At 38.9% G+C, this 13,262-nt stretch overlaps 1 protein-coding gene across 2 annotated transcripts in view; it reads left to right on the top strand.

Moving 5' to 3' along the window:
- Positions 1 to 13,262, top strand: part of NME7 (NME/NM23 family member 7) — a 239,523-nt gene that overhangs the window by 96,192 nt on the left and 130,069 nt on the right. The window contains exon 11 of one of the 2 annotated variants that reach the window (XM_059412396.1): positions 12,887 to 13,234. The exons of the other annotated variant lie outside the window; for it this stretch is intronic. Within the exon in view, the coding sequence (XP_059268379.1) occupies positions 12,887 to 12,991 (105 nt within the window). The 3' untranslated portion in view covers positions 12,992 to 13,234. Of the gene's footprint in view, positions 1 to 12,886; positions 13,235 to 13,262 lie in introns of those variants that run through there. 2 annotated transcript variants of the gene reach the window in all.

The following is a 13,262-nucleotide window of genomic DNA, read 5'->3' as shown; positions in this document are numbered from 1 at the left end:
TTGTTATTAATTGTTTTATGTATTTGGGTGCTCCCGTGTTGGGTGCATAAATATTTACAATTGTTATATCCTCATGTTGGATTGTCCACTTTATTATTATATAGTACCCATCTTTGTCATTTGTTACAGTTTTTGTTTTAAAATCTATTTTTTCCAAAATAAGTATTGCTACCCCTGCTTTCTTTAGACACCAAATGCATGATAGATGTTTCTCCATCCACTCATCTTCCATCATCAGGTGTATACCTGTCTGAAATGAGTCTCTTGTAGGCTGATAAAGATGTGGCTTGTTGTTTTTTTTGAAATTTATTCTGTCACCTTAGGTCTTAAAAAAAAATTATTTGTTTTTGATTATTTTAGAGAGACAGAAAGAGAGAATGAACCAGTAGTGGGAGGGAGAGGGACAAGCAGTCTCTGCCCCTGGACGCAGGGTTCAGTCCCAGACCCTGAAATCATGACCTGAGCCGAAACCAAGAGTTGGACCCTTAACCAACTGAGCCACCCAGGCACCCAGTCTTTTTTTTTTTTCTTTTAAAGATTTTATTTATTTATTTGACAGAAATCACAAGTAGGCAGAGAGGCAGGCAGAGAGAGAAGTAGAAGCAGGCTCGCCATCCGGCAGAGAGCCCGATGCAGGGCTCGATCCCAGGACCCTGGGATCACAACCTGAGCTGAAGGGAGAGGCTTAACCCTCTGAGCCACCCAGGTGCCCCAGGCACCCAGTCTTTTGATTGAGCATTTAGTCCATTTATATTCAAAGCAATTATTGGTAGATAATTTTGTTATTTGTTTTGTGGTTCTTTTTGTAGTTTTTCTCTGATCTTTTGCTCTCTTTTATGGTTTGTTGGCCTTTTTTAGTGATATGCTTCGATTCCTTTTTGTTCATCCTTTGCATATCTATTACTGATTTTTGATTTATGGTCACCACTTGTTTTATATATAACATCTGCATGTATCTACATTAAATTCATGGTCACTTATGTTTTATCCCATTCTGTACTCCTCTTTCCTTCATATCATAGGTATACGGTGTCATATTTTACATCCTTTTATTTTGTGAATCTCCTGTATGATTTTTACAGATATATTTATTTTTAATGCTTTTGGGTTTCATACTTTTCATACTCTCACTTATGCACTTACGGTCTTTTTTTTTTTTTCCCCCTTTCAAAGAGTCCCCTTTAATATTTTTGTAGGGCTTGTTTAGTGGTCATGAACTCTTCTCGTTTTTGTTTGTCTGAGAAATTCTTTCCCTCTCCTTTTCTTCAGAATGATAGCCTTGTAGGTTAGGGTATTCTTGGCTGCAGATTTTTCCCTTTTGGCACTTTGAATATATCAATGCCACTTTCTTCTGGCCTGCAGAGTTTTTGCTGAAATATCTGCTGAGAGTTTTATGGAGTTTCCTCCATAAGGACAGTATGTAACTGTCTTCTTGTTTTTGCTGTTTTTTTTTTAATTGTTTTTATCACTACTTTTTGCCATTTTAACCCTGTATATCTTGGTGTAGACTTTTTGTTTGTTTGTTTGTTTGAAGATTTTATTTATTTATTTGAGAGATGACAAGTAGGCAGAGAGGCAGGCAGAGAGAGGGGGAAGCAGGCTCCCCACAGAGCAGAGAGCCCGACACGGGTCTCGATCCCAGAACCCTGAGATCATGACCCGAGCCGAAGGCAGAGGCATTAACCCACTGAGCCACCCAGGCGCCCCGGTGTAGACGTTTTTAGGTTGATTTTGTTAGGGGATCTTTGTGTCTCCTAGATATAAATGTCTGTTTCCTTCTTCAGATTAAGGATATTTTCAACTATTATTTCTTCAGATTTATTTTTTGCCCCCTTTCTCTCCTTTTCTTGGATTCCTGTAATGTGAATGTTTTTATGCTTGGTAGAGGCACTGAGTTCCCTCTTTTCTCATTTTGCATAATTTTTTTCTCTCATCTGTTCATTTTGATTGTTTTACATTTCTCTGTCTTCCAGGACATTAATTTGTTCTTCTGCTTCCTCTAGCATGCTATTTATTTCAATGAGTCTGTTTTTAATTTCGTATATTGTACTCTTCATCTCTGATTGGTTCTTTTTTATCTGTGTATTAAGGGTCTCACTAATGTCCTATACTTTTTGTTCAAGTCCAGTGAGTATCTTTTTGATCATTACTATAAATTCTCTATGAGGCATATCATTTATATTCATTTTGCTTAGGTCTCTTGCTGTGGTTTTGGCTTGTTCTTTCATTTAAGACATCTTTCTCTGTCTTCTCATTTTATCTAACTCTTTGTATCTGTTTCTGCTCTTGAAGGTAATGACCTTATGAAGAAGAGGTCCTGTAGTGCTCTATAGTGCTTTGTCAGCCTGTTCCCAGGACCTTCACTTCAGGAAGTGTCTCCTGTGTGTGTTACATGTGACCTGCTGTTGTGTCCTATCCCAGTCCAGTTATGTGCAGAGAATCTCTGCCTATGTAAGCAGTGTTTTGTCCCCAGCCTGGTAGGGCACAGTTTAACTTGGTGTACAGTGATACTTGCCCCTGATGCCACTAGAACAAAAGCCCTCTTGTCAGGAGGTGAGGTTTTGACAGGGATTGCTCCAGTTTTCTGGGGGAGGGGACCCGCCTTGCTGGGACTGAGGCCAGCTTGACTGAATAGAACAGATCCATTGAAGTGTGGGTGGTGGGAGGGGGCTTCATGTAAGCAATTGAGTAGAAAGTGTTACGCAGTGCTGGTTCCCCCAGGAGGCCACGTGTTTATGCTGAGGGGAGGTGGCGGTGGATGTCACCAGTAACTCCTTTATTCCTGGAGTGGTCTCCCTGTGATCCCTATGTCTCTTGCCATGCTCTGAGATAACGGCTCTCCCTCCAATGTGCCTTAGGCATTTTTCAGACTGCTCCTTCTATCTCTACAGTCTATTTGTTGTGCTGTATCTTTAAGTGGAGACTCAGCTTCCCAGAACCGAGCCTGCTGATTTTTAAGGTTCCAGGCTTTAAGTCCCACTGGTTGTATATACTCATGAAATTTGGTCCCTCTCACTTTCAAGCTGAATGTTATGGAGATTCATCTTCCCTGTGAGGGCTCTCCAGTCTGAGAGTCTGTTTCTTGCCCTTCCCTGCACCCTGGGCTCACCCCTGACCAGGGACAGCCATGGTCCTCTTTTCTCCCAAACTGAGTTTCTTTTCTTTCTAACTTCTTTAATGTGGCCTCTTCTTTACCTTTACTTGTGGAGTTTGTTCTGCCAGTCTTCAAGTCATTTTCTGAGTTATTTTCACTCTTGTGACTCTTACCTAATGATACCTGTGGGATGACGTGGGCTTACTGTCCCCTTATTCCACCGTCTTCTCGGCCTGTACCTCTGTACCGACTTTCTTTGCCTTTTGTTATGGTTTTGGATTAAAGTCTATATTTTACTGTATAAATATTGCTACCCTTGTTGTCTTTTGGTTTCCTGTTGCATGAAATACCATTTTCCATCTCTTCAGTCTGAACCTATGTGTGTCCTTAAAGCTATAGTGAGGCTCTTGAAGACAGCATATAATTTGATCTTGTTCTTTAAATCCTTCCAGGCATCCGTACCCCTTGACTGGAGAATTCATCCCATTTTCTTTTACAGTAGTTCCTGGTAGGTAAGGACCTACTAATGCCATTTTATTAATTTTCTGGCTGTTTTGTAGTTCTGGTTGTTCCATTCTTCCTTTTTTGCTGGCTCCCATGTGTGTTGATGATTTTCCATAGTGGAATGCTTTGAGTTGCTTGTACTTGGTCTTTTGTGAATTTATTGTAGGTCTTTGTTCTCCGGCTACCATAAGCATTATATAACTATATAATATTATATAACTTTTGGTATATATATAATATATAACTTTTGGTATATATATAATATTATATAACTTTTGGTAACAACTTAACTTTGCATACAAAATTTTTTTAGTCCCCTATCTCATATTTTTGATGTCAGGGGTACCTCTTTTTATGTTGTCAATTTGTTAACAAGTTACTATAGTTATTCTTAATACTCTTGTTTGTTAACCTTTATACAAGAATGAAGTGGTTAATGCACCACCATATTAAAGTATTAGAATATTCTGAATCTGACTTTATACTTATCTTTACCAGTGTGCTGTGTATTTTCTTTCTTTCTCTCTTTCTTTTTTTCTTTTTTTTTCATATTACCACATAACTTCCTTTCCTTTAAGCCTAAAGCACTTCTTTCAGTCTTTCTTCTAAGAAGTCTGGACTGATAAGCTTCCTCAGCTTTTGTTTCTCCTTCATTTCTGAAGGACAGCGTGGCTGGAGAGAGTATTTTTCACTGGCAGTTGCTTTTTACTTTCTTGCAGCATTTTGAATATAATCATCCTCCTCTCTCCTGGCCTAAAAGATTTCTGCTGAGAGAGTTATTGATAGCTTTGTGGGAGTCCCTTGTAAGTTACAGGCTTCTTTACTCTTGTTGCTTTTAAGTTCTCTGTGTTTGATTTTTGACAGTTTTGTTATAATGTGTCTTACAGGGAATCTGTTTAGGTTGAGCTTATGTTATGATCTATGAACTTCATGAATTTGGATGTCCAAATCTATTTCCAGATTTGGGAAGCTCCCAGCTGTTCTTTCTTTATATAAGCATTCTACCCTCATCTCCCTCTCTTCTCTTTCTGGGACTCCAAAAATTTGCAAATTCTTTCTTTTGATGGTATCCCGTGGATTACATAGCTTTTTTTCCTTCTTTTTTCTTTGTTCTCCTTTAACTGGACAATTTCTTACTTCCTGTCTTTTAGTTCACAGGTTCTTTCTTCTGCTTCATCTGTTCTGATATTAATGCTCTGTAGTGCCTTTTTCATTTTATTCATTGTGTTTTTCAGCTCCAGAATTTTTTATTTCTTCTTTTATGATTTCTACCTTTGTTAATCTTCTTGTTTTGTGCATGTATTCGTGTTTTTTTCTGTTTTGTTGAATCGTCTCTCTGTATTTCCTTGTAGCTCATTGAGCTTCCTTAAAGCAGGTATTTTAATTTATCAGGCAAATAGTAGATATTCATGTCTTTGGGATCAGCTACTGGAAGATTTATTTTTATCCTTTGGTTGTGTGATGTTTCATAGATCTTTCATGGCCCTTGAAGATTTGTTTTTGCTGTCTTCACATTTGAAGTAACAGTGAGAACTGAGTGCCTTCCTTCCTTACTAAGTACCTTCTAGAGAGGAATCTCTTCTATTAGCCTTCCTAGGGATTCTCAGGACTTCTGTGGATACACCTGGTTCACACTTTTGCCCTCTTTTGGCAGAATTCTACAACTTGTATGCCTTCTTTTGATCTCCCAATGCCCCAGGCCAAGAGCCAACAGCCTCCCTTTTGCTTTCCCAAAGGTTGCCCTAAAGCTCAATTTGTGGTCTCTCTCTGGCTTACAGATTCTTACTGATTTTCTACCATACTCACTTGCCATCCATCAAAGCTTTCTCTCACTACCTACTTGGGAAAGCACACAGGATTAGAAGTATGTAGGTGAGGGACTTGGAGCATGGTGGTGCACATGGGCTAGTTATTGGGATCTGCAGATAGGACATCCTTAGCAGCTCACAATTCAGCTACTTGATGGAATCTGTGGCACCGTTTTTAGAATCCATGTCCTTTTAATGGTCTCCAAGAGTCTTTTACTTTGCCAGCTGTTCCCACCCACCACTAATGCAGCTCATGATTCAGTACTTTGAGTGGAATGAGAGAGAAATGAATTTCTCTGGCATTATTCTGCACAGCTAGGGAAGCTCAGGTGTTCACTCACACACTTTCACTTTCCCCTCTTGGAAGAAATCACAGGGTAGGAATATCTCTCATGGCCCTGAGAGAAAGGCCATGACCTTTCAGAGAAGGGTCCTAACACGTAAAATCAGACTGTCATCTTACCCACTTCCTTGCATCCAACTCATATTGTTTTGTTCCAGCTGTGTGCTAGGACTTCTCTACTGGAGACCCATACTTCCACAAGGGTACCGCTGTTCACAGGTGATTGTCTAAGACAGTTTTTACTGGATTTCTGGACTGTGGCCAGGAGGGGCTAGAGCTGGTGTGGAGTCACTGTGGGGTCCACAACTGGGTTTTTACCTGATGTAGAGGTGGGGAAGGCACCTCTTACGTCTTTTGATGTATGGTACTAGATCCCAAAGCTCCCAGAAAGGCACTTTTTTTTCATGATTGGATGTCAGATTATTGTGGGGGGAGGGACACGATGAAGGAGGTCTTATTCAGCCACGTTGCTGACTTCTCTCCTTCCAGAGCTTTTTAAAAAATTAACATATAAAGTATTATTTGTTTCAGGGGTACATGTCTGTGATTCATTAGTCTTACACAATTCAAAGCATCCCCCCTAGCACATACCCTCCCCAGTGTCCATCACCCAGCCACTCCAGCCCTCCCTGCCCTCCCCGCCCTTCCCTCCAGGAATCCTCAGTTTGTTTCCTGAGGTTGAGTCTCTTATGGGTTGTCTTCCTTCCAGGTCCCATCTTGTTTCATTTTTCCCTCCCTTCCTCCCTTAACCCTCTGCCCTGCCTCTCAAATTTCTCATATCAGAGAGATCATATGATAATTGTCTTTCTCTGATTGACTTATTTCACTTAGCATAATACCCTTTAGTTCCATCCACATCATTGCAAAAGGCAAGATTTTGGTTGTTTTGATGGCTGCATAGTATTCCATTTTATATATACACCACATCTTCTTTATCCATTCATCTGTTGATGGACTTCTAGGCTCTTTCCATAGTTTGGCTCTTGTGGACGTTGCTGCTATAAACATTCGGGTGCATGTGCCTTTTTGGATCACTAAATTTGTATCTTTAGAGTAAATACCCAGTAGTGCGATTGCTGGGTCGTAAAGTAGCTCTATTTTCAACTTATTGAGGAACCTCCATGCTGTTTTCCAGAGTGGCAGTACCAGCTTGCATTCCCACCAGCAGTGTAAGACAGTTATCCTTTCTCTGCATCGTTGTGAGCATCTGTCATTTCCCGACTTGTTAATTTTAGCCATTCTCACTGGTATAAGGTGGTGTCTCAATATGGTTTTGATTTGTATTTCCCTGATAGTGTGTGATATTGAGCAATTTCTTCATGTGCTTGTTAGCCATTTGGATGTCTTCTTTGGAGAAATGTCTGTTCATGTCTTCTGCCCATTTCTTGACTGGATTATTTGTTTTTTGGTTGTTGAGTTTGAGAAGTTCTTTAGAGATCTTGGATACTAGCCCTTTATCTGATAAGACATTTGCAAATATCTTCTCCCATTCCGTAGGTTGGTTTTTGTTTTTTGCTGATTGTTTCCTTTGCTGTGCAAAAGACTTTTATCTTGATGAAGTCCCAATAGTTCATTTTTGCTTTTGTTTCCCTTGCCTTTGGAGACCTATGTAGCCAGAAGTTGCTGCATCCAAGGACAAAGAGGTTGCTGCTTGTGTTCTCTTCTAGGATTTTGATGTATTCCTGTCTTAAATTTAGATCTTCTATCTGTTTTGTGTTTATTTTTGTATGGTGTCAGAAAAAGGTCTAGTTACATTCTTTTACATGTGGCTGTCCAGTGTTCCCACCAGTATTTATGGAAGAAACTGTCCTTTTTCCGTTGTATATTCTTTTTTTTTTTTTTTAGATTCTATTTATTTATTTGACAGATAGAGATCACAAGTAGGCAGAGAGAGAGAGAGAGAAGGAAGCAGAGAGAGAGAGGAGGAAGCAGGCTCCCTTCTGAGCAGAGAGCCCAATGCGGGGTTCTATCCCAGGACCCTGGAATCATGACCCAAGCCGAAGGCAAAGGCTTTAACCCACTGAGCCACCCAGGCGCCCCTCCATTGGGTATTATTTTCTGCTTTGTCAAAGATTAGTTGACCATGGAATTGAGGGTCCATTTCTGGGTTCTCTATTCTGTTCCATTGATCTATGTATCTGTTTTGGGGACAGTATCATGCTGTCTTGATGATTACAGCTCTGTAATAGAGCTTGAAGTGTGGTGTTGTGATGCCCCCAGCTTTGATTTTCTTTTTCAACATTCCTCTGGCTATTTGGAGTCTTTCCTGATTCTATACAAATTTTAGGATCATTTGTTCCAGCTCTGTGAAAAAAGTTGATGGTATTTTGTTGGGGTTTGCACTGAATGTGTAGATTGCACTGGTAGGATAAACTTTTTAAACAATACTTATTCTTCCAATCCATGAGCATGGAGCATTTTTCCATTTCTTTGTGTCTTCCTCAATTTCTTTCATAAGTATTCTGTAGTTCTTAGAGTACAGAACCTTTACTCCTTTGGTTAGGCTTATTCCTAGGTATCTTATGGTATTTGGTGCAATTGTAAATGGGCTCAGCCACTTAATTTCTCTTTCTTCTGTCTCATTATTAATGTATAGAAATACAACTTGTTTCTGTACATTGATTTTATATCCTGCCACATTGCTAAATTCCTGTATGAGTTCTGGCGATTTGGGGGTATAGTCTTTTGGGTTTTCCATATAAAGCATCATGTCATCTGTGAAGAATGAAAGTTTGACTTCTTTTTTTTTTTGCCAATTTAGATGACTTTTAATTCTTTTTGTTGTCTGATTGCTGAGGCTAAGACTTAGTACTATGTTGAACAATAGTGGTGAGAGTGGGCATCTCTCTTGTGTTCCTGACCTTATGGGAAAGCTCTTAGTTTTTGCTCATTGAGAATGATACTCGCTGTGGACTTTTTATAGATGGCTTTTATGATATTGAGGTATGTTCCTCTATCCCAGCACTGTGGAGTTGTTTTAAAGTTCTTGCATGCTAATTCCTGCATCTGGTTTGTCTGTGGGCCTACAACTGATTTTTCTCTTGACTATGGATTGCCTACTTTGAAAATCTAGTAATTTGGGGTTATATACTGGAAAATTTTGTGAGATATGTTATCACAGACTCTGAATTTCCTTATCCTCTTATAAAGAATGTTCTAGCAGACAGTTAACATTACTGGTTTTAAGCTTTGGCAGGATGGGTCTGTTTTATGATTTCCTTTAGACATGGGGTGATTTCCTAATTCTCACTGGTGTTTTTTCCTAAGGCATGGCTCTTAGAAGTTTCAGTTGAAAATCCAGCCCAAGGTATTTACCAAACCTTCTACTTTGACAGATTGACACTCTTCTTTCTTTTCTGCAGCAAGTAGCTGTTCAAGCTCTGCTTACCTCTTTCAGCCCGCTGATGTTTGTTTCTTCCATGGCCTCTTTGAAATCTTGCCCAACACATGAACTTTCAGGGATCAGTCAAGAACTTGAGGGAGTTTATTTAAAGATTTTTGGGGCTGCCTACTTCTAGGGTTTTGCCTCATTCCATTTTCAGCTACTCTGGCTGTCTCAGTCCTCATTTTCTTATTCCTCAGGCCAGTAATACTGAGATGTTCTGCTTGAGCTCTGTCACATTGAATGGAGAATAACTTCACAGGAAAAACTTTATTTATATATGAATTTCATTGTAGTTCTTTACTTTCAAGGGCTGAATCCTTTGATTTATCTCTGGTCCTCTTTAATTTCTACATATATCACCAGAGATTGGGGCCAGAATTGGAGTAGAGCTTTAATTATCTGTGTACTTATTCATGGAAAGTGAATTGTACATGAATGGAAGCCAGTAATAATACAATCATTCTTTTCTTCTTCTCCTCCTGTGTCTCCAACTCTTCCATCTTCATCTTCCTGACTACTTTATCCTTTAAATGAGGGTCTCCTGAGGGACTTCATCCTTTTTGTCTCTTCAAATTCTATAAGCTCTCCGTGGGTGAACCATTGGTATTAATATGACAGTATGTTATCTACCAATATATTTGCAGTGGACTCCGAAATCCATGATTCCAGCTCAGGTCTTTCTCTTGTGCTCCATGTGCTTCTAAAAGTCTGTTTTCTTCCTCCTCTCACACATTCTTCTATTTTTATGAATGCTGCTAATAATCATTCTTCCTGGAAACTGGAGAATCATCTGAAACATTCTTTTCTCTTTTATTCCCACACATCTCTTTGTGTCCTGAGTCCCTGAATGAATACATCGTTTATATTTAAGTGTATGTTTCTTATCTTCATCCCCAGTGCTACTTAGTTTATTGCTTATCTTTACTATTTCTCTTTTCTCTTAAATTTTCTCATTTGCAGTGTACCAACATTACCGATATAACACTCTTTCTAAAATACAGGGGAAGAACTACTGCTCTGTAGCTTAAAGCCTTGGGGTTTAACCAACTAGCCTGTTGGTTAGTTTACATCTCACAGGAAGGTGAACAGAGCCCTCCGTGGTGCAGCCCTTACTGCTTTTAGCCTCATTTCTTGCTGCCGTTTTTTGCCTTTTTTCTGTCCTCCACATTTGTACACTGCTTTCCACTAATATAAATGTTCATCATTCCTCTATATCCGGATGCCTTTCTTCACTCTCTTCCTCACTCCTGTTTGTATGTCCTTCTCTACATATAGATACAAGCATAGGCACCTCCTCAACTCCTGAGACTGCCCACACATCTGGGGATTGTTTCTGGGCCACTCTACTCTCAGGCAGCATTGACTGCTTCTCTTCTGTGCTGTCACTGTACTCTCTATATATACTATACTTTCATATAACCTGTTAAATTGTCTATACTTATTTATTTACTGTCTTAAAAGTCACCCTTAAGATCATATTTTACTTTTCTTGGTATTCTAAGCACCTCGCAGAATGTAATAATGGAATGTTGGAAACTATTTGACAAATAGTTGAGGAACAAGTATGATGAGTATGTTTAGGTATCATTGCGATAGCTGGTAATGAGGTCTCATGGTGTTAAGTATGATGACTGTATGGTGGCTATATAAGAGACTATACTTGTTTGTAAGAAATACTAAAATATTTGGGTAAACATGTTGGCAACTTGTTTTTAAATGCGTGATAGCAAAAACAATTGTACTCTGCACTGTTCTCTAAGTTTATGATTATTTCAAAGTAAAACTTAGAAATTAATGTGTAGTCCTTAAAACTTAAAAATAAGTAAACAAGAGACTGTCTTTTTTTCCACTGTATATTTTTTCCTGCTTTGTCAAAGATTATTTGACCATAGAGCTGAGGGTCCATATCTGAGCTCTCTACTCTGTTCCACCGGTCTATGTGTCTGTTTTTATGCCAGTACCATGCTGTCTTGGTGATCACAGCTTTGTAGTAAAGCTTGAAATCAGGTAACATGATGGCCCCACTTTTGTTTTTCTTTTTCAACATTTCCTTAGCAATTTGGGGTCTCTTCTGATTCCATACAAATTTTAGGATTATTTGCTAAAATAATCAGCTCTTTGAAAAATACTGGTGGAATTTTGATAGGAATGGCATTGAAACTATAGATGGCTCTAGGCAGTATAGACATTTTAACGGTATTTATTCTTCTTATCCAAGAGCATGGAATGGTCTTCCATCTTTTTGTGTCTTCTTCAATTTCTTTCATGAGTGTTCTGTAGTTCCTCAAGTACAGATCCTTTACCTCCTTGCTTAGGTTTATTCCCAGGTATCTTATGGTTCTTGGTGCTATAGTGAATGGAATCGATTCTCTAATTTCCCTTTCTGTATTTTCATTGTTAGTGTATAAGAGAGCAACCGATTTCTGTACATTGACTTTTGTATCCTGCCGCATTACTGAATTGCTATATGAGTTCTAGTAGTTTGGGGGTGGAGTCTTTTGGGTTTTCCATATAAAGTATCATGTCATTTGTGAAGAGAGAGAGTTTGACTTCTTCATTGCCAATTTGGATACCTTTTCTCTTTGTTGCCTGATTGCTGTTGCTAGGACTTCTAATACTATGTTGAACAAGAGTGGTAAGAGTGGGTATCCTTGTTGTGTTCCTGATCTCAAAGAGAAGGCTGTGAGCTTTTTCCCATTGAGGGTGATATTTGCTGTGGGTCTTTCATAGATAGATTTTATGAAGTTCAGGAATGTTCCTTCTATCCCTATACTTGGAAGCGTTTTAATCAGGAACAGATGCTGTTATGTCAGATGCTTTTTCTGCATCAATTGAGAGGACCATGTGGTTCTTCTCTCTTCTCTTATTGATTTGTTCTATCACATTGATTGATTTGCGAATGTTGAACCGTCCTTGTAACCCAGGGATGAATCCCACCTGGTCATGGTGTATAATCTTTTTAATGTGCTGTTGGATCCTGTTTGCTAGGATCTTGTTGAGAATCTTAGCATCCATATTCATCAGTGATACTGGTCTGAAATTCTCCTTTTTGGTAGGGTCTTTGCCTGGTTTGGGGATCAGGGTAATGCTGGCTTCATAAAAAGAATCTGGAAGTTTTCCTTCTGCTTCAATTTTTTGAAACAGCTTCAGGAGGATAGGTGTTATTTCTTCTTTGAAAGTTTGGTAGAATTCCCCAGGGAATCCATCAGGTCCTGGGCTCTTGTTTTTTGGGAGGTTTTTGATCACCACTTCAATCTCGTTACTAGATATGGTCTATTCAGATTGTCAATTTCTTCCTGGTTCAATTTTGGGAGTTTACAGTTTTTCAGAAATGCCTCCCATTTCATCTAGGTTGCTTAACTTATTTGCATATAACTGTTGATAATAACTTCTGATGATTGTTTCGTTCGTTGTGATCTCTCCCTTTTCATTCATAATTTTATGAATTTGGGCTGTCTTTTCTTTTGGATTAGTGTGGCCAATGGTTTATCGATCTTATTGATTCTTTCAAAAAACCAGCTTCTAGTTTCATTGATACATTCTACTGTATCTCTAGTTTCTATCTCATTGATATCTGCTCTAATCTCGATTATTTCCCTTCTTATGTGTGGAGTTGGTTTGATTTGTTGTTGATTCTCCAGTTCTTTAAGGTGTAGAGACAGCTGGTTTAGTCTTGATTTTTAAATTTTTTTGAGGGAGGCTTGGATGGTTATGTATTTCCCCCTTATGACTGCCTTTGTTGTATCCCATAGGTTTTGGACCGAAGTGTCTTCATTCTCATTAGTTTCCATCAATTGTTTCAGTTCTTCTTTGATCTCCTGGTTGATCCAAGCAGTCTTAAGGAAGGTGGTCTTTAGCTTCCGGGTATTTGAGTTCCTTCCAAACGTTTCCTTGTGATGGTCAAATGATCTTCGACAAAGCAGGAAAAAATATACAGTGGAAAAAAAGACAGTCTCTTCAATAAATGGTGCTATAAGTGGCAGCTATATGTAGAAGAATGAAACTCGACCATTCTCTTACACTGTACACAAAGATAAACTCGAAATGGATAAAAGACCTCAACGTGAGACAGGAATCCATCAGAATCCTAGAGGAGAACATAGGCAGTAATCTCTTCGATATCAGCCA

Source organism: Mustela nigripes, chromosome 10 (assembly GCF_022355385.1).
Source record: "Mustela nigripes isolate SB6536 chromosome 10, MUSNIG.SB6536, whole genome shotgun sequence".
Taxonomy (NCBI): Eukaryota; Metazoa; Chordata; class Mammalia; order Carnivora; family Mustelidae; genus Mustela; species Mustela nigripes.
Note: the sequence above shows the minus strand (reverse complement) of the source record. Positions and strands in the feature narration are given on the sequence as shown.